The sequence below is a fragment of the Anopheles cruzii genome, chromosome 3, assembly GCF_943734635.1.
Source record: "Anopheles cruzii chromosome 3, idAnoCruzAS_RS32_06, whole genome shotgun sequence".
Classification (NCBI taxonomy): Eukaryota; Metazoa; Arthropoda; class Insecta; order Diptera; family Culicidae; genus Anopheles; species Anopheles cruzii.
The window spans coordinates 55,296,933-55,321,508 of record NC_069145.1 but is presented as its reverse complement, the minus strand read 5'-3'; the positions used below and the strand labels follow the sequence as shown (position 1 = coordinate 55,321,508).

The 24,576-nt window shown below is 46.4% G+C and overlaps 10 protein-coding genes across 10 annotated transcripts; 5 read left to right on the top strand and 5 right to left on the bottom strand.

Moving 5' to 3' along the window:
• Positions 1 to 17: 17 nt before the first annotated feature.
• LOC128271935 (protein smoothened) lies at positions 18 to 4,424 on the bottom strand. Its single transcript, XM_053009623.1, has 3 exons — positions 3,779 to 4,424; positions 3,493 to 3,706; positions 18 to 3,402 (listed from the first exon to the last, which is right to left on the bottom strand). The coding sequence occupies exons 1-3, from the start codon at positions 4,422 to 4,424 to the stop codon at positions 777 to 779; spliced, it is 3,486 nt and encodes a 1,161-aa protein (XP_052865583.1). The 3' UTR covers positions 18 to 776.
• A 1,115-nt stretch (positions 4,425 to 5,539) lies between these two features.
• On the top strand, positions 5,540 to 8,525 carry LOC128270627 (uncharacterized). The gene is made up of 6 exons (XM_053008036.1): positions 5,540 to 5,584; positions 5,676 to 5,849; positions 5,920 to 6,587; positions 6,666 to 7,443; positions 7,528 to 8,032; positions 8,251 to 8,525. Exons 1-6 carry the CDS (start codon positions 5,540 to 5,542, stop codon positions 8,523 to 8,525), a joined length of 2,445 nt encoding a protein of 814 aa, XP_052863996.1.
• An 835-nt stretch (positions 8,526 to 9,360) lies between these two features.
• On the top strand, positions 9,361 to 10,698 carry LOC128272062 (tubulin beta chain-like). Its single transcript, XM_053009788.1, has one exon. The coding sequence runs from the start codon at positions 9,361 to 9,363 to the stop codon at positions 10,696 to 10,698; it is 1,338 nt and encodes a 445-aa protein (XP_052865748.1).
• A 151-nt stretch (positions 10,699 to 10,849) lies between these two features.
• Positions 10,850 to 12,941, bottom strand: LOC128275654 (UDP-galactose transporter senju). Its single transcript, XM_053014234.1, has 4 exons — positions 12,707 to 12,941; positions 12,508 to 12,625; positions 12,251 to 12,437; positions 10,850 to 12,179 (listed from the first exon to the last, which is right to left on the bottom strand). Exons 1-4 carry the CDS (start codon positions 12,801 to 12,803, stop codon positions 11,337 to 11,339), a joined length of 1,245 nt encoding a protein of 414 aa, XP_052870194.1. The 5' UTR covers positions 12,804 to 12,941; the 3' UTR covers positions 10,850 to 11,336.
• Positions 12,942 to 13,615: 674 nt separating this feature from the next.
• On the top strand, positions 13,616 to 16,249 carry LOC128275653 (phospholipase A-2-activating protein). The gene is made up of 3 exons (XM_053014233.1): positions 13,616 to 13,752; positions 13,821 to 15,380; positions 15,466 to 16,249. The coding sequence occupies exons 1-3, from the start codon at positions 13,616 to 13,618 to the stop codon at positions 16,193 to 16,195; spliced, it is 2,427 nt and encodes an 808-aa protein (XP_052870193.1). The 3' UTR covers positions 16,196 to 16,249.
• Positions 16,250 to 16,482: 233 nt separating this feature from the next.
• Positions 16,483 to 17,776, bottom strand: LOC128273359 (nucleoporin Nup35). The gene has a single exon (XM_053011302.1). It carries the CDS (start codon positions 17,633 to 17,635, stop codon positions 16,487 to 16,489), a length of 1,149 nt encoding a protein of 382 aa, XP_052867262.1. The 5' UTR covers positions 17,636 to 17,776; the 3' UTR covers positions 16,483 to 16,486.
• Positions 17,777 to 18,041: 265 nt separating this feature from the next.
• On the top strand, positions 18,042 to 18,727 carry LOC128273560 (N-alpha-acetyltransferase 40). Its single transcript, XM_053011553.1, has one exon. It carries the CDS (start codon positions 18,065 to 18,067, stop codon positions 18,692 to 18,694), a length of 630 nt encoding a protein of 209 aa, XP_052867513.1. The 5' UTR covers positions 18,042 to 18,064; the 3' UTR covers positions 18,695 to 18,727.
• Positions 18,728 to 18,877: 150 nt separating this feature from the next.
• Positions 18,878 to 19,543, bottom strand: LOC128273563 (pterin-4-alpha-carbinolamine dehydratase-like). Its single transcript, XM_053011558.1, has 2 exons — positions 19,378 to 19,543; positions 18,878 to 19,258 (listed from the first exon to the last, which is right to left on the bottom strand). Exons 1-2 carry the CDS (start codon positions 19,378 to 19,380, stop codon positions 18,968 to 18,970), a joined length of 294 nt encoding a protein of 97 aa, XP_052867518.1. The 5' UTR covers positions 19,381 to 19,543; the 3' UTR covers positions 18,878 to 18,967.
• A 374-nt stretch (positions 19,544 to 19,917) lies between these two features.
• Positions 19,918 to 21,579, bottom strand: LOC128271952 (26S proteasome non-ATPase regulatory subunit 14). The gene is made up of 3 exons (XM_053009644.1): positions 21,214 to 21,579; positions 20,540 to 21,135; positions 19,918 to 20,463 (listed from the first exon to the last, which is right to left on the bottom strand). Exons 1-3 carry the CDS (start codon positions 21,389 to 21,391, stop codon positions 20,302 to 20,304), a joined length of 936 nt encoding a protein of 311 aa, XP_052865604.1. The 5' UTR covers positions 21,392 to 21,579; the 3' UTR covers positions 19,918 to 20,301.
• Positions 21,580 to 21,975: 396 nt separating this feature from the next.
• Positions 21,976 to 22,967, top strand: LOC128273147 (protein seele). Its single transcript, XM_053011069.1, has one exon. The coding sequence runs from the start codon at positions 22,091 to 22,093 to the stop codon at positions 22,715 to 22,717; it is 627 nt and encodes a 208-aa protein (XP_052867029.1). The 5' UTR covers positions 21,976 to 22,090; the 3' UTR covers positions 22,718 to 22,967.
• Positions 22,968 to 24,576: the final 1,609 nt, after the last annotated feature.

Genomic DNA, 24,576 nt, shown 5'->3' with positions numbered 1-24,576 from the left:
CACTTCACACATTGATTCATAACTGTTTCTATGCAAAATCATGACAAAATAGCTTGCAAAATACTTCAGGCAATTGATGGCCACACGGTTAGAAAAAAGGGGTATAAAAAAGATGAAGAATGCCTTTGGAGGAAACTCCGTATCATTAAAATTTCAGATACGCACATCACCCATCATTCACAGGATTTTAATTGCTTTGTTTTGCTCTGAAATATTGTGTCACGTTCGTTGTCTTTTGTAAAAATAAGATTTACATTATTTTGGAAGCACTATTTTTATTTTATTTTTCAATCTCTTTTTTTGGCTAGAGTATTCTCTCTTTGTTCTGTTCTTAAACTTTTGTCAGTCTTGCTCCTTTTATGTATTTTTGAGCATGGTTTAAGCTCCAATTCTGATTAATTGAGTGTAATTGGCGTGTACGTTTACTATCTATTTGCAAGAAGGCCTTCTCCTGCTGCTGAGTAAAAGAGTTTTGAGAGGAGATTCTCATATTGGACTATAGCCCAACGTATTGTCAAGGTATCTTGTCTTGTAAAATGTATGTTTTGACAATATGTTTGTATTAAAAGTTATCACTATCATTACTTGCTTATTTTATTTTACATTAGATCAAAACTCATAGAAAAATTGGTCAAAAGGCACCTGAATTTCGTTTCGTTGTTTTGCATCCTCAATTCGCTGTTCGCTGTTCAAAATACGATCAAGTTCATCAGAAGATCAGCTGTTCACAGGTTCATAGAGCAGCATCTTCGATCGTGGCTATGGCTGTAAAGTAATTATTTTGATGGTAAAAGAAGCATTTTCAGTTTTTCCGCTTCGCTCATCCCGGATTCGCTAGGGTCGCGGGTTTTCCGGGATGCAATAGCACTAGGGACAGCCGGCGCGGGCGCGACTACCGGCTGTAGCAGTTTGGGCAGCAGTTGATGGTTTTCGGTGTAAATGTCTTCATTCTCTTCATTTTTCATCGCTTTCTCACTAAACTCGAACGATGACATCGTCTGTGTAGCGATCTCGTGTGCATTCGTCTGAATCCCAACGTCGCAGCTTCGTTTTGAGTTTCTCGAATTTGTTTTCGCGATTGATACACCGGAATAGGAACTGTTCACGTTTAGCGGCGATAGCTCGGAGCAGTACGAGGTGAAGGAGGAATCATTTAAGTCGTACAATAAATCTGTCCCTGTGCGTTCAACGCCAGCACGCTCCAGAAGCTCGAGCTCTTTCTCACGTTCTACGGCCCGTAAGCTGGCGCGAGACTTTTCCTTCTTTTCGCGTTCCTTCCGAATCGAAGTACCACGGCTGTGTTGATGATGATGATGTTGTGATTTTCGCATCGTTCCGTGTCGTAAACTTCCACCCGTACCAGCTCCACCGGTTCCCTTTCGATTGCGACCACTTTTGCTTGCGCTACTCTTATTCGCTGCGCGTCCTCCGCCTTCCTTGCTACCACGCAACGGTTCCACACTATTGTCGTTCCCTCCGACGGCATCTATTCTGGCCGTGACAGTATCACCACCATCGCGTCCCGGAGCTGCCAATATTGGTCGCAAGGTTCCGGCGATCCTTGTGCCACTTAGCATCGTTTGCCGTTCGGCCACGGCATCATCGACATCGTCCTCTTCTTCCGAATCGTCATCATCACTGCTTCGATACTCCGCGATACGACATCCGCTGTTCCCGTCTCTCCCTGCCACGTTTGTGGCCACACCGCTGCTAACACCTACAACCGCCCGTCCACTGTGTGGCTGATGATGGCCGTTCTCGATCTGCTTGAGAATGATGTCGAACTTAGAATCGTGCATTTTAAACGAGCCGACGGAAACGTTATCGTCCTCGGATGTTGTCAATCCTTGTTGGTGCAAAAACGGCAGCAACAGTTTGCCGTTAGAGATGAGATCATTGATCTGATCAGCATCCATTGCCCCGATTCCGGTACGCCGTTGCATATTACCCGCACCGAACGATCCCGCGGCTGGAAGTGTACTGTGGCCACTTGAGCGTCTTCCGCCGGTTGTTTTTTGCAGGGCCGCCGTTATGATCTGCGATTCCACCGAGGTGCTGCTCTCCTTCCGCCCAAACCTTCTACCACCCGTTGCACCCGAACCACCACCGAAATCCCGCCTTCTACTGGAGCGCGTCCCCTTGTGATGTTTGCCGCCACTCGCTCCTCCAACTGGCCCTCGGCTGCTCCGGCTGGCCATTTTCGTCTTTACCTCGGCAATTTTCACCGAAACCTGTGAGTCGATCGAGTTGCGCCGGGATTCGACCGAAACATGCCTCACGCTGAAGCTAATCTCCGAGTCGACCGAATTTTTTCGCGGATCGTGGCTGGAGCTGGTGGCCGCCCCGGTCAAGGCGCATCTTCGGTTTACGAATCGCGGCAGATTGTTTGCCCACGTAGAGCTGAAATCGTGACTTCCGATCGCCGAGTTGATATCGAATTTTAAACCAACTGGATCGGTGTGCGAGTTGTGAAACGAAATCGAGAGCCGGCCCTGGTTCTGGAACTCCTTACGCTTTGCGAACGCTTGCGCAATGACCTTATGCTTCTGCAGCTTGACCGGTTCGTCCGTGTCGGTACCGAAGCGTCGCCGAAAATACCGACTCCAGGATTCGAGCGTAGAGTTAGTCCACACCCACGAAGACATGACGACACCGGACCCGAACAGACAGATCAGGTGGAGCTGCAATATTGCCACGCTCGGTCGATGCTCGATACGGCAGCCGCCACCGGTACCACCAGATAGATCATCAGTAAATGTAGCTCCGATCCTGCATATGATGTAATCACGCAGTGCGCTCGCCCAGGAAGAGCTGTGTCGGAACTCGTGCACATGGAAGAAAACGGTCCCTACGATACAGACGAATGTGGACATCGTGCAAAAAGCCATCCTCACGATGGTCTGATGAATCTTGCGGCTTGCTCGGGCCGAGATAATCTCCTTGCTCGAGATACGCAACCGGATCAATGTCAGCAGACCGCGGCCAAGAAAATAGCCTCCGATGAGCAAAACGCAAATGACTGGCCCGAGCAGTAACCCGGCACGGATCGGATGATTGAGGTATCCTACGAAACAGATGCCGACGGTGCTATTGCCGTCGATCTCGCTCAACGCCATGATGGTGATCGTTAGGACAAGCGGTAGCGACCACGCGATCAGATGGAAGTAGGAACCCTTCTTGTCAATCCGGTCCTGTATTTTTCCAATCGCCTTAAAACTCATATGCCACACGTACGTAAAGATTACGAACCACACCATGGCTGCGATCAGAAAGTAGTATACAAGGATGAAAACAACGATGCAGGAGAGATTTTCACCAGCGCTTGGTTCTGCCGTGCGCAGGGTACCATCTTTTCGACACACAATATCTTCCCGGCCACCCGGAGTGAACTGTGCCAGCCATCTGTAATGGTTAGATGAAAAATAACATAGAAACACCCAACGTCATCGCACAGAAGAGCGAAATAGAAACACTTTTTCAGCATAAACTTACCCGAGGCACGATATGGCGAAGCAGAAATTAATATAAAATATTACCAAGGCCGGATACTTGTTCGCATTGTGCCAATCGATGGCGAACGTGGCCAGCGTGAAGACATTAAACGTGAGACAAATGCCAGCACCCCAAGCAATCAACTTGTGTATCTGCCGGTGCTCGTGGTCGCTATAGAGCGGATCTTTGCACTGCAACCCGCATCCATCAATGTCTGTTGAAAACGATGAAATGAAATAAAAAGGACACAATTCGGAAGGGATGTCCCTTCGGATATGGAACCCACCCTTATAGTAGTTGCCGGGCAGATCGGCCGCGACCAGTGGCTTCAAGCACTTGCCGGTCGCGTTAAACTTCATCTCCTCGCGCACATCGTTGTTGCATTTGGACGGATACAGTGTTTCATTGCAGCGTAGAAATGCTGGGAAAAAGCTTGTATTGTAGAGAATCCGGCACGGTTCGAGTGTGATTTTGCACATTTCTAGCGATGGAAGATACACCATTTCTTGGCCGTTAATCTTTTCACACTTTGGGGTGAACACGGCACACAGGAATGGCTGAATTACGGCCCAACACTTGGGGACATGGCGCAGTGCATTGTAGTGGTACAGCTTGTTGTGCGCTTCTTCCTGGCTGTAAGAATCAGTCAAATCTAGACTGATCGAGGCGTATGGTAATGTGGATCCGAGGCACGACTTGTGCCGCAGCGGCTCACATTTGGCCGGCCGGATACAGTAAATATAGCGCATTTCCCGTCCATCGAACCACGTCTTGTCATCTTTTCCCTTTTTTCCGTGCATACGATAGTTGCGTGTATCATTGATCGGTTCCAGCATGGGTCGAGGGGTTTCAGGCACGATGAGATTCGTGGTTGGATTGAATTCTTTACCGCCGGCAAGAGCGCTGGTGGAAGTAAATGCTGCTAGGGCCATGAACATCACGCAATAGCTGACATAAAAGAAAGAGAAATTAATTGTTACTGATTGATTTTTCGTGTGCGATCAGAATAGCTAGTACCTTATTTTTGGACCAACTTTGCTTGCCATCATTTAGCTGATCGGTGAACGGGTGCTCCATAAATGAAATCGGTAACCTAATACCGTCTGGTGCGTTCGAGGTGTTGCCGCTGCCGTTGCCGCTGATCAACAGTTTCGTTATCGCTTGTCAACTCTGATCGGCATACTAATCGGTTGATTAACAAACTGATCGCAGTTAGCGTCGTCGATGGGGGACTTATTTTCCAGCACGCAGCGCAATTGCACATCGACTTATGTTTTCTATCGGCCTGTAAACCTTTTCACAAATCACATAGCACGAATACAGCGCGGCGATTGATGGCCATGGTTAAACAATGTGTCGTACAAATTTCACCTAGATCGATGAAACCTCAATCACTAGAAACGTATCCGAAATATAGAAACACTAGATAATGATTCGGCAACACATATCTATTGAAAGAAAACGAGCATTCCTCACAATTGAAACATAATTCGTTTTTTACCCGTAATAAAGCACATCAAAAAGCCACACAACCGAAGTGACATCTGAATCGCGCACTTCTTCTTTTCGCTGCTGTGGTCGCGAAACGACGCCCTACGAGAAGCCGCGTTCTTTTTGGTTTATGATCATGCACACAAATCTACAGGACCACCCATGATCATTCGCAGAGTGAACCACAAAACCGGACCGCGTACCGAAAGACACAGACAAGACGTTAGGAGAACATGGGCAGACGAAAACAGGGTTGCTTCCCCTTTGGGCAATGTTTTGACGTTTGTATGTTTTTGTGTGGAAAGAGCCCAAAATGAATGCTGCTAAAATTTGATTCCGGTTAACGGCATTGTGGCGCGAGAGCTCTGGTGTTCGACTGGTTAAAGCATTGTTATTCACGTTGGAACACTACATTCTGCCGGTTTTCGCTTAGGTGACGCCGTGTTTAATTCTGCTTGTCGCAGTTATTGGTGTTTCAGTGCTTCGTGACTAGTTTACGGCCCCATTAGCATTGGGAGTCTTTTATACATTCGCTGGAACAACTAAAGCAGAGCAAATGGACGACAATTTGTATGCTCAGTTACGCGTATCGAACGGCAAGGTATGTTAAGTACACTAAAATATAACATTATGGCGCACGATTCAACCTGAAAGCGATCGGCTTTAAACAATCTGTTTTCGTTCGATTGCAGACCGTTTACCAAACATGGCGGCGGATCTTTTCGGATTCTTCCGACGAAGGAATCGAGAGCGTACTTCAGATACTGATTGACATGACCGGATTTGATTACAAGCTTGTGGCGGACGATATAAATCTTTTGAAGCAAAACAGACCCAACGTTGTAGTCGACAGGATAACGGAAGCGGTGAGAACGTTTATGCTCCTTGGATATTTTTTCCATATTGACTCGCATTGTGATTGATTTCTTTTTCTAGCCATGCGAACCTCACGGTTTCCTCAAAGATAAGCAACATTGCACGCACGTCATCGAATTTTTACATGAGCTGATCGTCCGCCCCTACAACGAAATGCTAGTGGATAATGAGTGCTTTAACTTGCTGCTCAAGTTGACGACTTTCTTCGGCCACGGCAGTCAAGACGAGTGTGTGGTGGTCGGTGCGTACATCGGTAGCGTCATGCTGGAACATCTCTATACTGTCCACCGTATGGTAGCGGAGGAAATGCAAAGAATGTCCGCGATTCGCGCAACCGACCGACTGGCTTTGTTGCAACAGAAGCAAGACTACGTTGACCGTGTCTGCGGTTTGTTATTTCAGTGCTCTCGTGTGGGGCTGCAGTTTAAGGAGCTTTGCGTGCCACTAATGGAGCGATTTTGTCGACTATTTGAAACGTTTGCCGAACAAACAATAATGGAACACGATCAACTGCCGGTGATGATCGATGTTCTGGGCATCAAATGTAAGAAGTCAATGCAAATCGCTCTACGCTGTTTGAAGAATCTCCTGGGTGAATCGAATTCTACGGAAATATCGAATCGTGTAGTATTATTCGTTCACCAGCAGGCGTCGATAGTGGTTCGTACAATGGATATCTACGTGGGGATGGAACTGCCGGTGATTAACCTCTTTCTAGCTGCCTACAGGTATTGCATGCTGCAAATTATTAATTTATAATATTTTTTTAATGGATTTATCATATTGTTGTGTTAATTTTATTCCAGTAAAATCCACAGCCACATATTGAACGAAGACGTCATGGAAAAGATCGCCTACAAACTTTTTGGCACTGATGATGCGGTGATCAATGCATCTATCGATTTGCTCTTGCTAAATTACACCAGAATGTCGTTGACAAACGAACAGGAAGTGCAACTACTGCTGGACACATTGCGGGTTTTCGAGAAGCACGAAATTCCACGGGCTTCGCTCGGAGCGGTTGTGGAGAAGTTTTGGAAAAAGGAATTTTTCGCTCGTTTTGATGGCCTTTTTCACGCACTGGTAACGGCGTTGGAGTGCTCTGATAGTTCTTCTTTTTTCGCCAAATGTATCGTATATGCCATCACGCACTGCCACGAGCTTCTAATTGGCGATATAAAGGCAAAGATATCACCTCTCCCGAACGTGAGCGATGGAACTTCTTGGAACGGTATGCGGGAGTGTATCCAAAGTTTTGTCGCTGGCTATCCAAGATGCTTGCGCCATATTTCTTCGCATTCCGAGCACTTCGCTTTGATGTTGAACGCATTGCAACCCGAACACTATGAGTTCTATCGCAAGTGTGATGTTGATTGCGAACAGTATTGCGAAGAAATTATGTATAGAACACTCCATCCCGTAGCAAGTAAAGAAAACACGTATCCAGTGCTTTTTCGTACACTGTCAGCAATCTATCGCTACGATATAATTGAGAACATATCCGAGGATATTTGGCACAAACTGAGTGAGGATTATTACGCCTTTTTCTTCTACACTCGCGGCCGCCTGAAGCGACACAATTTGGTAAGTTTGAGTGAGCGTGCATTATCGTAATCGTACAGTAACTTTTGTGTCTTACTTCGGCTGCGCTTGCCATCGCTATCATAGGGTACTGATCAGAAATTGAAGAACAGATACGTAATCGCCATTACGAAGCTGTGCGTACTGATGGAAATCAAAAATACGTCGAAAGATGTGGTAATGTTAGCAGAATACTTAGCTAACGATCTCCGTCTAATCGAGCGTATGATGCTCGCCGTCGAAGCGAATTGGATTTTCTTTCGGCTGTACAAAAACATGCTCCATGCCCTCCTGCAGTGGTACCTGGAAGATCCAATGAACCGGCGAACTACGATCAAGCGTGGCGCTACTGGTCGACGGATACACGACTTCATGGTGGAATTAGCTAAACGCATCAAGAGCAATGATTGTGAAGATTTCACCTGCACCATGCATATGGTCGTAACACTCTGTGACATGCTGGTGTTACTGCATCCGACATCTCAGCTGCACGAGCTGGCCGAATTACAGCACAACGAAATCGAAGTGGAAGAAGAGCTGATGGAAAAGCTTTCACAAAGCATTAAAAAGCATGTTTTCCATGACATTCAAGGTAAATGAACAGAGCAATTAGCAATACTCAGCAGTACAGCTACCATAATCAAAAAATTATCCGTAATTTATGGTTGTTCATTAACCTTCTCAAATTGGAGGCATTGTTGTGTAACGGTATAGATACAGCGTTTATCTCAGCAATGGTTTATTTGATGAATTAACTTTGATTTTTATTAAAGATCCGATTAATTTTTTATCTTGTTATTTTCGTTGTAGGCGAACATGTTACGCTGCTGGCGGAGAGAAAAATATTGCTAGCCAAATACTGCTCACTGTGTGATGCACATTGGGAGCTTACTCGTTCAAGCGTACACCATGTTCTACTGCATTATGGTCAGGATACCGAGTTCGAGGAAGAATTAGAAACTCTATTGATGAACTTTTATCGCTCTGCGGGAAGAGATGGCTACAATAAAATAATTAGCCAAACTTTTCATAAAAGCTTTTTAGAGAAAACAACTGTAGCGATTGGAAAGGTTTGGAACCTCTAAATCTTTCTTATCTCCTTACTTCTAAACAAGTTTCTTGGTTTTACAGAATTTCTTGAAAAAAATTCACAATTTCTTTCCGAAATATGAACCCACTGCAGACAAAGATACTTACTCTTTCGGGATACTCCGATGCATCATCGAAATGTTACTGGAAAAATGTGACGACATCGGATACGAGGGCCAGAATGGTATTTTTTCGGAAATGCTCGGCACCATCAAAAAGTGGACTGCACTATTACCCATCGGTTTACGCAAGGAACTGTAAGTAGTGTAACAACAGAAGCTCTAAGTTTCGAATTACAAATCTGAAAAACGTATCTTTTTCATCTACAGCCAGCGAGTTATCTCGGCTTATCCCCACTACCCCAGGGAGAATGAGTATTTTCATGATAGTTTGAAACGATTTTTGAAGAGCATCGTGAAATAAGTACATTAGCAACCAACATTTCGCGAACTTAGCAATTGAGGCATTTTATTTAATATGTGAAATTTATTTCTTTTGTCACGATTTGTAAATTTCACAAAATACAACTTTTCTCCGCATTATCTTTTCATCTTTCAGCTTGCTTTAAGCAGTTTCCAAGCAACCAACATGGGTGCCAACATACTTTAGTGAACAATAATTATTTTTCAATCCAAGTAAACTTTGTTCGAACTATAAGGCACAGGCAGAATGTAAGAACCGATCATTCCACTTTCGGAGAGTCAAGCAGTAAGGTCATCACTCTCGTCGCCGTAGTGAATCTTAATTTAAAACCGACAATTTACCGAAATACGAATAAGTTACTAACCGTCAACATTTCCTTTCGCCGGTGTAAATACATAAGCGAGCGAAATGCGTGAAATCGTACATATTCAAGCAGGACAGTGCGGAAATCAGATTGGGGCCAAGTTCTGGGAAGTAATCTCGAACGAGCACGGTATCGATGCTACGGGCTGCTACGTTGGCGACTGTGATCTACAGCTTGAGCGCATAAACGTGTACTACAACGAAGCTACCGGTGGCAAGTATGTACCCCGTGCGATCTTAGTTGACCTCGAACCCGGCACCATGGACTCTGTTCGTTCGGGTCCATTCGGGCAGCTATTCCGCCCAGACAACTTTTCATTTGGTCAATCCGGCGCGGGCAACAATTGGGCTAAGGGCCATTACACCGAAGGAGCTGAACTGGTTGATTCTGTGTTGGATGTGGTGCGCAAGGAAGCGGAAGGTTGCGACTGTCTACAGGGGTTCCAGTTAACCCACTCCCTGGGCGGTGGAACCGGTTCGGGAATGGGGACGCTGCTGATTTCAAAAATTCGCGAGGAGTACCCGGATCGCATCATGAACACCTTCTCAGTCTTTCCATCACCAAGGGTGTCCGATACGGTGGTCGAGCCCTACAATGCGACTCTCAGCGTGCACCAGCTGGTTGAGAACACTGACGAAAGCTACTGCATTGACAACGAGGCACTGTACGATATTTGTTTTCGAACATTGAAACTTACCACACCGACCTACGGCGATTTGAATCATCTCGTTTCGGCCGCCATGTCCGGTGTAACTACGTGCCTCCGCTTTCCCGGTCAGCTGAATGCTGATCTTCGAAAGCTTGCCGTCAATATGGTGCCGTTCCCGCGGCTACACTTTTTTATCACCGGTTTTGCACCCCTGACGTCTCGTGGAGCCCAGCAGTATCGTGCTCTGACCGTTCCGGAATTGACTCTGCAGATGTTTGACGCGAAAAACATGATGGCCGCTTGCGATCCACGCCATGGTCGGTATCTGACCGTGGCCGCCGTATTCCGGGGTCGTATGTCGATGAAAGAAGTTGACGAGCAGATGATGAACGTCCAGAATAAAAATAGTAGCTACTTCGTCGAGTGGATCCCGAATAACGTGAAGACGGCGGTTTGCGACATTCCGCCACGTGGCCTCAAGATGTCGTCGACTTTCATTGGCAACTCCACGGCGATCCAGGAAATTTTCAAACGTATTGGCGAACAGTTCACGGCCATGTTTCGACGCAAGGCGTTCCTGCACTGGTACACTGGAGAGGGCATGGACGAGATGGAATTTACCGAGGCCGAAAGTAACATGAACGATCTCGTGTCCGAATATCAGCAGTATCAAGAAGCGACGGCCGATGATGAAGGAGAAATGGACGATGAAGAGGAAGCAGTTGAGGATTAAATTTGTTTCTCTGTGTTGATTTTCAATAAATTTCGCTTGTGTTAATCAGGTACTTAAATGAGGTGTGAATTTGCAATAGTAGTTTCATTTCTATATTTCTCGGCTTCTTTTTTCGATAAACAATAACTTTCGTCGGTTGGTAATGCGTATGTAAGTATCCTCAGGGATTTACCGTCTGTGGGACACACTTTTCTAGAAAATGGATCATATCCAAATGAAAATGTAGCCTAATGTACATACTACTGTATGTTTGAAAACATTGATTTGAAAATAGTCTGTACAAAATATATTGAAATAGTCTAGAAAATTCATCCACTGCTCTAAACACCGGTAGGTGCTGGTTATTATAAGCAGTAACAGTAGCATATGTATACCACTTAAAATAGAATGCTTCATCACTGGTGAAAATAATGGTAATACACGAAATTTGTTGAGTAATACAAGTTTCTTCTCGTACGTTACTCTACACTTCTGAAGTGCTATGATCGCATCTTTGTTCGTAATCGCTTTGCGGGTGTCTACCACAAATCTTCATCGCACTTTTGAAGGACAATAAATATGCCACACGCTTCTGAGAGTCGTGCGTGTATAAAAAGTATGCTTGAATACACCTGTTGTAACTATCGGTGAGGTTCACATCACACTTCGCTCATCCGATGATCGTTTTCGTCTTCCGTATCGCTTAAGTTCACATCACCTGATCGGTTTCGTTTACTACCGCTTTTGAGCAATGTCTTCCGATCGTCCGCATTCAACGAGGACCTAGTACCCCCAGTGCTATTGCTGGTGGCCAGATTCACCACTGGATTTAGAGAGTACAGATAGATTGCGTACGATACAACGGCGATCGCGAGCATTGTGTTCACATAGATCGGTATTGCAAACAGCAAGTAGCACAGAACAGCAGTAAACATCAGCTCGAGCGCACTGGCAAACGTTTTCAGAATCGAGTTCATGTACTTGAGAAAGAAGCTGGTTATGATACCGATGGCAGCATTATTCAGCATAATAATCAGCACCTCGAACCGTGCCACCTCTCGTAAATGGTCACCGGTAAAAACACTCACTAGTTCGCCTTGCAGCAGCAACAGAAGCAGGTTGCAGACGATGGAATCGAGATACATGAACACATTTTGTACATAGATATTAATGTCCGATCCTTTCCGCTTCAGCAGGTACTCGTTGTACACTCCCGCCAAGCAAGAACAAACTGTCTGCACCAGGATGAATACGGCGCTGAAGCTCAAGTCAAACCCGGAGATGTTTTTACCACGGAATGTCCCATCTACACCGGTTTCTAACGGCGTATCTGGCATAGGCTGCGACTTCACTGCTGCATTGTTGGCACCCTCGGTTTGTGGTGTTTCGTGTGGGTTTGCCAAAAACAGACTTGAAAAGTTCCATTGTTTCAGCATGCAACCGACCGTCAAAAGCAGTAGAGAAAACCATTGCTTTCTGCTGAGATATTTCTTAAATATGATCTGAAGAAAAAAACAGATTTTTTAAATAATCGTGTAATTTGGTCATTGCACAAACTTGTGCACAAAATTACCTGAAACAATACGCCCGTGATTACGACGCGCAACTGCAACAGTAAGTAGTACGTCGTTGGGTCGAAAGTCGAGAGATTAACGAACGCTAAATTATTGTACAGACAGTAGAGAAAAGCAGGAACAAAGTACAAAAGCAACACACTACTGCCCTCCACAATTCGTGCGATAAGCGATACGAAGCTGTTTCTATAAAAGCAAAGAAGGAAAAGCATCCATCAGAGTCGTGTGGTTGGCCAAGGCGATGCAATCTGCTTACTCGCGGCAGTAAAGACCGGCTGATATCACTAGTTTCAGCACTTCCGTCAGCAGAACCACCAGAACCGTATTGTAGCTGTATGAATTATCGGCACGCTGGGATGCCGTCACCAGAATGCCTGTGGCGGATGTAGAGCAATGCGAGTTTAAACTTTGTTATTTTGAGAATCGTCGGAAAGATAGAAATTAAAGAAACCTACCCTGGCTAACAAACAGTGACATGTACGTAAGGAAAATGAAGACACTCTTTCGGGTGGGAAACAACTCTCCCCAATTGATACGTGTACTCGTGGTCATCTTGTGCTAGTACTTACAATGTAAACTTAACAAATAGTAAAATATAATACGTTTTATGATAATTAGTCAATTCTTTATCCTGTTCCAGTATCATGCAGGTGTTTCCGTTGGCTACTTCGGGATTGGGTCGTGCGTGAACATTGTTCTACTCATTGTCGAGGTTTAATCATCACGTACAATTGCACAATTTTCCAAAATATCTTAATCAAGCACTTCAAAACAAATGAGGCTCGCGACGAAACACCAAATAACAACAACTGGTTGTCAAGGGTCTCGAGTGTCAAACTTTCAACCGTTTTTGACCACAACCAGATTTAATTTCTTTTCGATGGAAAACGATAGTATAGTTTACGCAGGAAACAGGTTGATTTTTTGGTAAATTACGAGACCGACCTAATCATTTACATATAAAACATGAAAGTTATAACGTTGAATAAATTAATTTTGGGCCTTTTTGGGCCACTGTCTGTCAAGTAGACAGTGCCCGCCATTGCTGTTTATATGTGTTTCTCTTTTACTCTACCTTGCGAAACTGATTCCACGTTCGCGTACCTAGCTTGATTTTCCTTCTCGCTCATTCGCTCCGGTTTTTTGCAGTTTGCCATTGACCGGTACACAGTGAGTTGGTGATTTTTGGCACGAATCCTTGGACGGAATCCAATATTCGTTGTGCAGTTTGGATAACAGATAGAAGATAAACGGAGTTGTGAGTGATCCGTTAGCGTTCCGGGAACGATCACTAGCGTTGGCATAGCACCTGGGGAGCGCGATCCCGGCGAACGAGTGTCCCCCAGAACGGGAGCATTATCATCATGGTGAAGATTGAAGATTTTAAGCTCTCCGCCGAACTGACCGGTCACAAACTGGATGTGCGTGCCGTAACCGAGGGCAACGGCTTCCTCGTAAGCGGATCACGGGACAAAACGGCCAAGATTTGGGCAAAGCAGGGGTAAGCATGAGTGACTGCTGTTTGTATTGTGTTTCTTGTTGTTAATTCCCTCAGCATTCCCTTCACAGTAATGGCTACCAGGACACGGAAACGCTGACGAATCACACCAACTATGTCGGTGCTATCCTGGTCGTGGAAGCCAACTGTTGGATTTGTACCGCTAGTAACGATGCCACGATCGCCATTTTTCGCTACCCGGGGCCAACGGAGCCCATCGGTGTGCTGAAAGGGCATACGTCGGCCGTTTGTGCGTTGGCCGTGGGCAACGATTCATCGACACTGATCTCGGGTAGCTGGGACAAAACGGCCAGACTGTGGACGAATGTACCGGGTGCGATGACCAACTTGGCCCTTGTCGGACACGAGGCGGCCGTTTGGGCGGTGGCGTGTCTCCCAAACGGTCGATTTCTAACCGGTTCGGCCGACAAAAGCATCTTCGTGTGGAACGCCACGGGACAGAAGTTGGCGGTACTAAAGGGCCACAAGGACTGTGTTCGTGGTTTGTGTCCGCTTCCGGAGACCTGTGGAGGCGGGTTTCTGAGCTGCTCGAACGATGCCACGATCCGCCAATGGAGCGACACGTACGAGTGTGTGAAAGAGTTTCACGGCCACAGCAATTACATCTACAGCATCGCTCGTTCGGATGCCTGGGGCGACAGTGTTTTTGTGACGGCTGGCGAGGACAGTACCGTACGGATGTGGCATCTGCGGGAGGGTGCGTTGGGCGATGCGCTGCATCTTCCCGCACAGTCCGTTTGGGCCGTGGCCGCCCTCCGGAACGGAGATATTGCTTGCGGTACGAGTGATTCGGTGGTACGAGTATTCACCACCGCGAAGGATCGCACGGCCAGTGACGATCAGGTGGCCGCCTTTCGCGTGGCAGTTGAAGTGCGCCAAGCGGAAGCCTCCAAGCAGCTCGGGGGCATGAATGTGAACGATCTTCCCGGGCCCGAATCGCTGCTGTCCGAGGGACGTGAAGGTCAAACGCGCATCGTTCGCCACCCGGATGGCAAAATTCTCTGCTACCAATGGGATGCGGCCGCTAGTAAGTGGGAGTGCGTCGGCGATGTGATGGGTGCGAGCGACGGTGATACGGGCAAGCAGCTTTACGAGGGTCGCGAGTATGATTACGTGTTTTCCGTCAACCTCACGGACGATGCGCCGAACTTGAAGCTACCGTACAATCGAGGCGAAGATCCGTGGTTCGTGGCGCAACGTTTCATCCACAAACACAACCTGCCCCAAGTGTATCTCGATCAGGTGGCCAATTTCATTGTCACAAACTCCGACAATGCCCCGGTGGCGAGTGCGATTGGCAACAGTTACTTCGACCCATTCACCGGTGGTTCGCGCTACGTTCCCGGCTCGTCGGCAAGCTCACGCTATGCGCCATCCTCCGCCAACACCGATCCGTTCACGGGCGGATCAAGTTACACCACGCAAACACCCAACGTGGTTGCACCGAATGTTCCGCGTGCAACCGACGGTGGTAATGTGGACCCTTTCACGGCAAGTGGGAGCTACTCGACCGGATCGAAAGAAGTGAAGAAATGCAATACCCATTTCCCGCACCGTCACTACGTTCTGATGGAAAATGCAGACCTCACGAAAGTGCTCGTAAAATTGAAGTAAGTAAACACAGTTCTGTCTTGGGTGACTTTGGTTCCTCCTCTCCGTTACTAATACCGTGTGGTGGTTTCGTTTTTTTCGCAGAGAGCTGAATGGTAAAATCGAGGATCGTAGCCTGCGGATGTCGGACGAGACGCTTGACGATGTCGTAAGGTACGCGAACGAAGTGCTCACTAGTAGCGGCGACCCGAACTCTGACGCCCTGACGGCACTGAAGTATCTGTTCACCACTTGGCCCACGGAGCTCATCTTTCCAATCATGGACATAACGCGGCTGGTGGTACGCGAACCGCGCGCTTGCCAGGAGCTGTTCGATAGCGCATTCATCGGGGTGTTTCTGCAGCATACCAATCACCTTCCCGCCAATCAGCTGATGGCGGCCCGTTGCTTCACCAACATGATACCGCACCAGGTGGGCCGCAATTTGGTGGTGGAAAATCTGCGAGCCATTGTCGACCGGCTGGCAAAGATCCGCGCCGGCAGTAACAATCTCCAGATTGCTCTGGCAAGCTTCTATCTCAACCTATCGATGACACAGCTCGAAAAACTGTCCTCGGTGGAGTTCTGTAAAGTGCTGGCCAGCACGGTGGCCGAACTTCTCGGTTGGTTGACCGATCACGAAGCGACGTATAGGTGCTACCAGGCACTCGGCAATTTGCTGAGCCTCCAGGGCACCGGGACGGGTGGAATCACGGAGGTGCTAAAGTCGAACAGCGCCCTGACGGACCGGATACTGCTCAACATCAGCAGTGAGCTACCAAACTTCGGCAAGCTGAATGACTGTGCAAGCTATCTGTATGAGCTGCTGCTTTAAATGGGAGTTTCCTTCACCTCTTTTATGTTTGCTTAATTTTCTTTTACCTTTAGCAACGAAACGAAAGAATGCATAATAAAAGTTACAATTTGTCTTAGCTTCGTGTTACCAAGTGCCCGATAAATGATGTCCTAAGTGTCCAACAGGCGGCAACAGGTTTTTTGAGTTGTAACAAACCTCAAGTTTAGGATTACGGGTTTACTGTTATTTCCCTTTTTAGAAAAGTTTTATTTGTATCAATATTACACTTTCACTCGTTTTACATGTACATTTTCGTGTGCTGGACATTTTTCACCACCCGAAGAACAGATCCATTGCCTTGTGCACGATGCCAGGACCACGCCTCTGAGGGGTCGCTGGAGCCATCATGGGGCTTGCGTCCTGCTCATTAGCATGAGACATGTTTATCAACGATCGCACGCGGTTCAGAGGTTGGTTGTTCTGGGCGGCCGCTACGCTATCGCCATCATTCTCCTTTCCAACGATGGTCGAAACGTTGCAGTGCACCACCCCAATCATCAGTCCCGGGCTTATGACGCGCCCATTGTAGTTGAGTGCCCGGATGCACTCGATCCGCGAACTGTAGTGTAGGTGCATCCAGTTGCCCCCCTGACTGGCCAACTGTTTGTCGATGATCGTGCCCAACGTGGAAAAGTGCGACTGCACTTCTTTGGTCGCGCTTTGCGGAAAACCAAACACCGTGATCCAGTTCGAAGTGACCGCCGAACCATTACTGTTCGCCATTGTCTGTGCGGTGGGCTGCTGCTGCTGCTGCGGTGGGTTGCCACCGAAGGGAGTGCCGGGAGGAGAAACGGGAACGTTTGCGACACGACTATAGTCCACCGGAATCGGTGACATGACACGCGACCCATTGAAACCGCTTTGGTTCGCAATCGATTCGTTAAACGATTGGTTCAGCTGCGGTGCAAACTCGTTCGGAACCGGTGGTAGCATTGGTCCCATACCACCCGTCCCCAGGCCCCTGGTGGACGTATGGAGCAGCTGTTTTTCCTTATGCCACGAATCAAACAATCCCTGCGTTGGCGGCCCGATGACGCTCGTGTTGGTGTCGAACGATTCGTTACGGAATTGGTTTGCGATCGACGAGGCTTGGACGGTCGAGTTCTGCAGGAAGCGCTGCGTTTGCTGCTGCATTAGCAAGAAGTTAGCAGGCGTCTGTTGTTGCTGTTGGTGCTGCTGTTGCTGTTGCTGATGGTGGAAGGCCGCAATCGTGGGCGATCGCATTCCATCGGTCGGGGAGCCGGACAAATTACCGTACGCAAGCGAGCCACGCGCTCGTGTCGGCGACAGCGTGTTTGGACGAGGCGTTGCCGGCGGATCGCCCATTAGAAACGATGGAAGGTAACCTACGGCGCTACCGCTACCGCTAACACCACTCCCCGGGAGCGAACTTGGGCTGCCCAAAGTCATCGGTTCCATGTTTGTAAAGAGGCTACCGGGAATGTATCAGCTCGTATCCAAACGCCACTCACAGACCTTCAATCGGTGGGATTACGGCGGACTCTGGAAGCGTAAACTGCCGATATTCACTCACGAAATAGTTTCCGCGAGCGTCGTTAGGTTTTGATTTCTCGCCGAATGCACGACTTTGCTCGATTTGACGTTCACCAAAGGCAAGTGTTGCCAGTGGTAACATATCAGTTTACCGTGCAGGGTTGCCAATTTATGCTTAAAAGGACCCAAAAATAAGCGAGTCCTGTTTGGCAGTTCGACATCAAAGTGTGCGTGCCATTGAATAATAACAACATAGAATTTTCAACATAGAGTTTTGTCAATGGCTTATTTCGCGCGCTTTAGTCAAAGCATAAGCATCAAGATTCAGTGAAGGGTTTTCGGTAAGACACGATCATGCCCACTACGGAAACCGTGAGCCGAATGCAGGCCACCGACCAGCAAAGACATCTGCAGATCGCCAACCAGCAGACCGATCCGCTGGCTAGTTTCCCAAAATTCTGTTCCTACGAATGGACACATGAGGGAATTCACAAGCAGGTGCTATTGCAGTGCAAACCCAAGAAAAAGGTTGATCCAGCCACGCTCAAGTGGGCCTTCAAACTTGCCGAACGTAATGTGGGGCCACAGTACCGGGAGTGCAGTTTGGGCTGGCAGCCAAAAATAAAGCAAGCAGATCTGAACAAACCTTGGGCACGGTATCTGATCGCAACAGACCAGGCAACAAGGACGCTGGCGGGATATACGATGTTCCGGTTCGATTTGGACTACGGTCGCTGTGTAACTTACTGCTACGAGCTACAGATTGTGCCCGAGTATCAACGCCAGGGACTGGGTGCCTTCATGATGAAAGCGTTGGAGCAGATGGCTCAACACTTTTCCATGGAACGGGTAGTTTTGACCGTGCTGAAAAACAACGAAGATGGAATTCGGTTTTACAAGCGATTGGGCTACGAGGTCGATGAAACATCGCCCGACAAGGAAGAAAACGCTGCCTACGAAATTATGAGTAAATCAGTACTATGAATAGTACCAACGGACTGAAACTGCGTAAAATAAAACATTAACCATAGTCAACTTTCAAACTATTTTCATTCTTATTATCTGCCAAATGCTTTGTCGACAGCTGAATAAGACACTGATATTTTCCCAGATCAAGTCTTGCATATAAAATACACGAGAAATCCGTATGAAATATTCACTGGCTCTCGGCGAAAATATTTATTTGATGTAACGTAGCGGTTAAACGTAACATGATGTTCAAACATTTTTTAGCGGAATCGAATGCTCGCAGTGGAATTAAGCTAGCTTGTCCATGAACGTAGCCAACTCTACATCTCGCGTACTCAATCCGTTACAATCATGAGTCGCGAGCGTCACATCTACCTTGTTGTAAACATTGAACCACTCCGGATGATGATCCATTTTTTCGGCCTTTAACGCCACACCAGTCATGAATGCAAAAGCCCGAACAAAGTTTTCAAAGGCAAACTTTTTCTGGATTGCATCGCGTCCCTCCACCATGCTCCAACCATGGGCGAACAGTGGCTCCAGCAGCTTTTTACGCTCTTCCTCATTCAGTGCCGAAACCTGCGAATGACGAAAAGAGAAAGGTTCACATGGAAATGATGTACGGTCCGCGAGTACGGTTTTTGTTTCCACTTGTTGCCTAAGATTGAGCCCCTTGTGGCTTACGGGTCAAAACTTACCATTCTTTGGTGATAACGTGCGTACTGTAAAGCGATCTACACTTTCCTGTGATGAATTTCGAAAAGTGCTGGCTACAAGTGCTCAAATGATCGTCAAACAACGTCGTACTCTCCGTAATGTAACGTGGTTAATAAAATGAAAAATCTACACGATAGTTGTTGCGAACCGGGAACTGGAATTGAGAGATGGAGTTGTTCCGTCCACATGGCAGAAATTAAGAGAGACTGAAAGAGAGAAGAAAATGAAATTGAGATTGATGGAGAGCGTAAAGATCGTAAGGAAATAGAGAAACACATGAAGCTGAGAACAGAGTCGACAACAGTGCAGTACAAAATCGAACAACATGCTACTGAAACATTTTTCAATCAGTAGTTTTGTGGAAATTGGGACACGAACTGCTAACACACACTTATGGCAATAATCGTAAATTCTTTCGTAAAGCATTACATTCAAAGATAATTAATTGATTGGACATTGGATTGGACGACATTAACACAGCATCTCCCAAGGTCCTCGATAAAAGTAAGCAATGCGAGAGCTACTTTTACTAGTGGTCAGTATCTGCGCATGTCACGCGGGAGACTTGGGTTCGATTCCCCGTCGGGGAGGGTTGTTTTTCCGTTTTTATAGTACAATTTTCTTTATTTTAATTCATTTTTCATTTGATCTCGTTTTAAGTTTTTTGCATCGTTTTTCTGTTTTATATTTGATGTTCGCATAAACAATAGGCAGTCAAATACTTTCGTGGGCTATATAAATGAGATATCGAGTCCTCCGATGTTAAGAGGTTTTTTAATTATCATGTTAGAGGGAACATTTTCCCGTAGCACAATAACACATTGAAAGAAATTGTGGATTGGAAAAAAAAACGATTCTGACGGTGCGGGTGCGCTCGACGCTCTCCTGTCATCCATTGGAGGCCACTATTTGAAGACGATCGTGTCCAACATTGCACCGAGGCACTGGACTATATTGTTCGACATCAGCGTATCGACCTTCTCCTCCAAGTGACGCTTTGGATCCTGTTTGCCAACGTTTTTAATTGCCAACTGTTCGGGCGTCATCTTCTCCTCATCTTCGAGTGCCTAAGAAAGGGGCAGGATAAGAGGCCATATTATCACCACCGCTGGAGATCTTCTGTCTTTTAGTCCTTGTGCTTACCTTGTTATAATTCTTCGCCAGATCGAGCATTTCGCTGATAGTGCTCTCATTGATGCTGCAGTGTTCCTCGTAATTGGCCAGCGTCAGACCGTCCATCCACGATTTTTTGTGCAGGTTCAACAACATCTTTTGCTCCAGTTCGTTTTTACGATAGTTAATGCTAATCGAATAGTAGTTGCGGTTCAGGCCGTGAATTAGCGCCTGCACTGACGGTTTCTGAAGGTGCCCCAGATTGGAAGTGGTCTGACGCGGTTCCTGGCCGAGCACGAGCATATTATGGTTGATTAGCCGAAACGCATCGATTACAACCTTGCCCTTGACCGATTGGATTGGATCGACAACGACGGCAACTGCCCGCTCAGACAATGCTTCGAAAGATTGCTGAGTGTTAATGTCGACACCCGACAACCAGCAGCCAAACCCGGGATGTGAATGGTACCAACCAACAACCATCTCCGGGCGGCCAGTTTGTTTGAGCATGTCCAACATCTTCGCTTGGAAAACGGGATCAACCGCTTCGACCGACACTCCCGTTCCGGTCTGAGGCATCGCAAATACATCGATCACTTGCACCGTGTAGTCGTCGACAAACTCGCCTACAATTGGAAATTGGCATGATTGTACGTCCGAATTAGTTTACTTTCTGAGGATAACAACGAAATGTTGTAGCTTACCCAGCATCAAACCCATAACTTCCATCGGTACACCGGCTCGGCCATGTTTCAGCATTTTCAGCAGGGCGAGGGACGAAATATAAACTTGTTCCGCCGTGTCCACCACGGGTGCATCCGAGGGTGGCGGCGCTTGGCTTAGACCGGGCATTGCCCCTCCTAGTCGCAACAAACGGTCCATGATGCTTTTGCCACGAAACTCCTTGGACCAAAACTAAGGTTGATGTTCTTTGCTACAAACTAAACAACCGAAGCACAATAGAAGGATGTTTTAACGTGTGACAAATTGCTGATCGTTGTAAGGGGAGCAATTAATCCAACGATTTGCTTTTGAAGCACCGGAAAACTAAAACATGCGAACCAACAATGACTTTCGTTTGCCGTTCCAATGTTGCTGCTTACGGTGACATTTAGACTCAAATTGAGACGCGAATTATTGCAAGTCAATGTGCTGACAGCTCAGAACTACTCGATACTACTCGCACGGATGACTGAATTCAGATGGAAAAGTTCATTGTTTTTCATTATCATTAATAAATTCCGATCATATTTGTACTGTTTAAGGTTTATAATTGCATAGGACGAAGATTTATTTTAAGAGTTAGGAGACTGAAAGATTTTTACTTGAGTTAAAACCGTGGAATCTTAAATTTGTGTGACGTTTTGCTGCAAGGGTCGGTAACGCAAAATGACATGTTGTCAATAGCGGCGACCAATCAGAGACAAGAAACGTGTTTACTTTCATCCAGTTCTGATAGCGGCCACGAACTTGCCGTTGATATAAACGTTGATAGATTAGGGCTAAAACCAGTTACAAGATATTGCTAGAACACCCGACGACATCACCCGGCCAAACAGTAGTGAAACGTGTTCTTAAGCCATGAAGACTGATATCCGTGCCTATTTCTTGGTTGCGATCGGGCTAACAGCAGTGCTCGCGCCGGTCCCAACCAACAGCCAGATGGGAGACATAGCACGGCCGATCGAGAGCAAAGAACTTAAATGTCTGGTGTGTAAGGCGTCAATGGCGGAAATGGAACTGGCCGCGTCGAAGGTCGACCGGCACAAAAAAGTCGAGGTCGGTGATTACCGGCTCGACACGACCGGTGAGTCGAAGAAAAAGAAAAAGATATTGTACGCCAAGTCGGAAATGTTTCTGACGGAGATGATGGAATCGGTGTGCGACCGGATGGACGACTACGCCAAGGCTCGCTACAAGAAGACGGGCCGACCGGTCGTGTTGAAGATGATGACCGAGGGCGGCATGAATCCCGAAATGTCGAACGTCAACTTTGTGCAGGAAGGCGATCTGAATAAGACACTTAAGCACCTTTGTCTGGAGGTTGTGGAAGACTACGACGAGGAAATCATACGCATGTTCCAGGAGGACGTCGTGAAGGATACCGATATTCGGTTATGCTCGCAGGTTGCCAACTACTGCCGTGATCAACCGGTCGATGAGGAGTACGAGTACGAGCAGGGTGAGGAGGAGCGCGAAGAGCTTTAAGTACATCGTAGAACCACCGATCAGCAGTGCACCGTCCACCAGTACGATGTTCCGAATAGCCGAAGTAGTTTGCCAATAGTTTTGACGTCCATTAAATTTTCATTGCATAGCAACACGTAACCATAGCGCTTCAGTTAGTTTCGGTTTCGAGTGGACCGAATCAGAGCTAATTAGATTATTGTAAAGCATTAAGAGGGGCCATTATAAAAGAACAGCGAATGCTGAATAAACACTATTTTTGTACGATTTTGGTAAAGATTGTCTCATGTTGTCGTATTAGAGTTGACACGTTGTTTAAAATGGCTGGTAATCGACGGTACTGATAAGAAATCGATGTTGTCGCAGACTGCCTCGTGGCTATATATAGGTTTAGCAGCGGAACAGTAGCTCTATGGCAAGCGTGTAATTTTATCAAACGCTATCGAACTGATAAGCTGTTCCCAAAAGGTTTATAACAAGCATAACCCGGTAACACTTACGATTATTTTATTTATCAGAAAATGTGTGTACACAATCAAGCAAAACATGTGTCCATTAACACATGACACATTATTAAAAGCGAAAGTTAAATAAGATCAGCAGCTGTAAGCTTTGCGATGCTATATTAGGACCATTTGGTAACAATTTTCCTTTCAGCGATCAACTATCGAAGACCCAATTACCATTTCTCGATGACAATAGCTGTGGTTAATGTGGTTTATTCTTTTTAGCTAAAGTATGGTAATTTTCAGCACGACAAAACGGATCGTTCAAAGTGCTGCTCGAGGAGAAACAAGAGCAATAGAACATTTTACTATCTATTCATTCGTTGCCCATAAAAGTCAGCAATGAAATTTCCACAGGTAATTTGAATTATAACTGCTTTATTTTTTTTATAAAAGGGCGCCATAGACTTCTACAAACAAACTACATAAACTACAGACAAACAAAGCATGGCAATTTTTCATTGATACAATAGGTAACCCCTTGGTCGAAGAATGTACTGAGAGAATGTACGAACATATGAAAGCCTTCAGGAACTGAAATACGTCTCTCTGAGTTCGTTTTATGCCTGTAAATTAGGGGCTGGATGCTGGTAATTTGCTTTGTGCTCCTATTGCCATGAGTTGCATAATTGGGACTAAGTCATTGTTTCCCATAAACCACTTGTTCAAGAATTACGACCTTACACGAGACCGGATAAATGGTGTTTTTTTAACAACTGTGCGATCATCATTAGACATTTGAATTGCTCATAATTCGGTTGGTTTACAGCTTCTGCCATTTAGAAGATGGATTTAACGACGGTTTTTCCAGCGTGTGTACTTCTCGAACCGGGCTAATATTGTTGGCCTCAGTTGGCCTCAGTCATGCCAGTGTGTTGGTACGGCGTGGAGTGAAAAGAAAATCACAATTCACTATCAACGACAAACGCCGCTCCTCCAACACAAACGTATTCGTAAATTGTGTGTTGTTTGGCCAGGTACCATCTGTTCAAACTTGCTTGCGTATCATTTGCGGTTACAGGATCGCAAACGGTGTCAGTTGTACTTCGTGGCACATTCGCGACGGTTCGTGAGCGTTTACGGACAATTAAGCTAGAACAGTGTTTTCTCAATACAGTATCATATAATGTGCCCAATTGTGAGAGTGCCGGCTTAATGCTAGGCAGATATTTTTCATTTTAAGTGTTGCAACGATTGGGACATTAGCCACGCGTTAGATCCTAGTCAGACCCAAGAACTTTTCGATCTGTGTCGAAGGTGTTATCGATTCGTATATTACTGATTGATAAGCGCAACGGAGGCATAAGAGTAAATTGTGCTTTCGTGATAAGATAGTGTCGGCAGGTGATAGGGTTTTTTTTGCACAAATAAAGA

Excerpts from the sequence above, each read along its gene's own strand:
- LOC128275654 (XM_053014234.1), bottom strand. The coding sequence starts at position 12,803 with ATGACCACGAGTACACGTATCAATTGGGGAGAGTTGTTTCCCACCCGA. Across the intron at positions 12,438-12,507 it reads GCCGGTCTTTACTGCCGCGA|AAACAGCTTCGTATCGCTTA; the intron begins GTAAGCAGATTG and ends TTGCTTTTATAG. Across the intron at positions 12,180-12,250 it reads TCACGGGCGTATTGTTTCAG|ATCATATTTAAGAAATATCT; the intron begins GTAATTTTGTGC and ends TTTTTTCTTCAG.
- LOC128272062 (XM_053009788.1), top strand. The coding sequence starts at position 9,361 with ATGCGTGAAATCGTACATATTCAAGCAGGACAGTGCGGAAATCAGATT.
- LOC128273147 (XM_053011069.1), top strand. The coding sequence starts at position 22,091 with ATGAAGACTGATATCCGTGCCTATTTCTTGGTTGCGATCGGGCTAACA.
- LOC128273560 (XM_053011553.1), top strand. The coding sequence starts at position 18,065 with ATGCCCACTACGGAAACCGTGAGCCGAATGCAGGCCACCGACCAGCAA.
- LOC128270627 (XM_053008036.1), top strand. The coding sequence starts at position 5,540 with ATGGACGACAATTTGTATGCTCAGTTACGCGTATCGAACGGCAAG. Across the intron at positions 5,585-5,675 it reads TACGCGTATCGAACGGCAAG|ACCGTTTACCAAACATGGCG; the intron begins GTATGTTAAGTA and ends GTTCGATTGCAG. Across the intron at positions 6,588-6,665 it reads CTCTTTCTAGCTGCCTACAG|TAAAATCCACAGCCACATAT; the intron begins GTATTGCATGCT and ends ATTTTATTCCAG.
- LOC128275653 (XM_053014233.1), top strand. The coding sequence starts at position 13,616 with ATGGTGAAGATTGAAGATTTTAAGCTCTCCGCCGAACTGACCGGTCAC. Across the intron at positions 13,753-13,820 it reads AAGATTTGGGCAAAGCAGGG|TAATGGCTACCAGGACACGG; the intron begins GTAAGCATGAGT and ends TTCCCTTCACAG. Across the intron at positions 15,381-15,465 it reads AAAGTGCTCGTAAAATTGAA|AGAGCTGAATGGTAAAATCG; the intron begins GTAAGTAAACAC and ends TTTTTTTCGCAG.
- LOC128271935 (XM_053009623.1), bottom strand. The coding sequence starts at position 4,424 with ATGGCCCTAGCAGCATTTACTTCCACCAGCGCTCTTGCCGGCGGTAAA. Across the intron at positions 3,707-3,778 it reads GCCCGGCAACTACTATAAGG|ACATTGATGGATGCGGGTTG; the intron begins GTGGGTTCCATA and ends CGTTTTCAACAG. Across the intron at positions 3,403-3,492 it reads TTCGCCATATCGTGCCTCGG|ATGGCTGGCACAGTTCACTC; the intron begins GTAAGTTTATGC and ends TAACCATTACAG.
- LOC128273359 (XM_053011302.1), bottom strand. The coding sequence starts at position 17,635 with ATGGAACCGATGACTTTGGGCAGCCCAAGTTCGCTCCCGGGGAGTGGT.
- LOC128271952 (XM_053009644.1), bottom strand. The coding sequence starts at position 21,391 with ATGGACCGTTTGTTGCGACTAGGAGGGGCAATGCCCGGTCTAAGCCAA. Across the intron at positions 21,136-21,213 it reads AGTTATGGGTTTGATGCTGG|GCGAGTTTGTCGACGACTAC; the intron begins GTAAGCTACAAC and ends TTCCAATTGTAG. Across the intron at positions 20,464-20,539 it reads TGGCGAAGAATTATAACAAG|GCACTCGAAGATGAGGAGAA; the intron begins GTAAGCACAAGG and ends CCCCTTTCTTAG.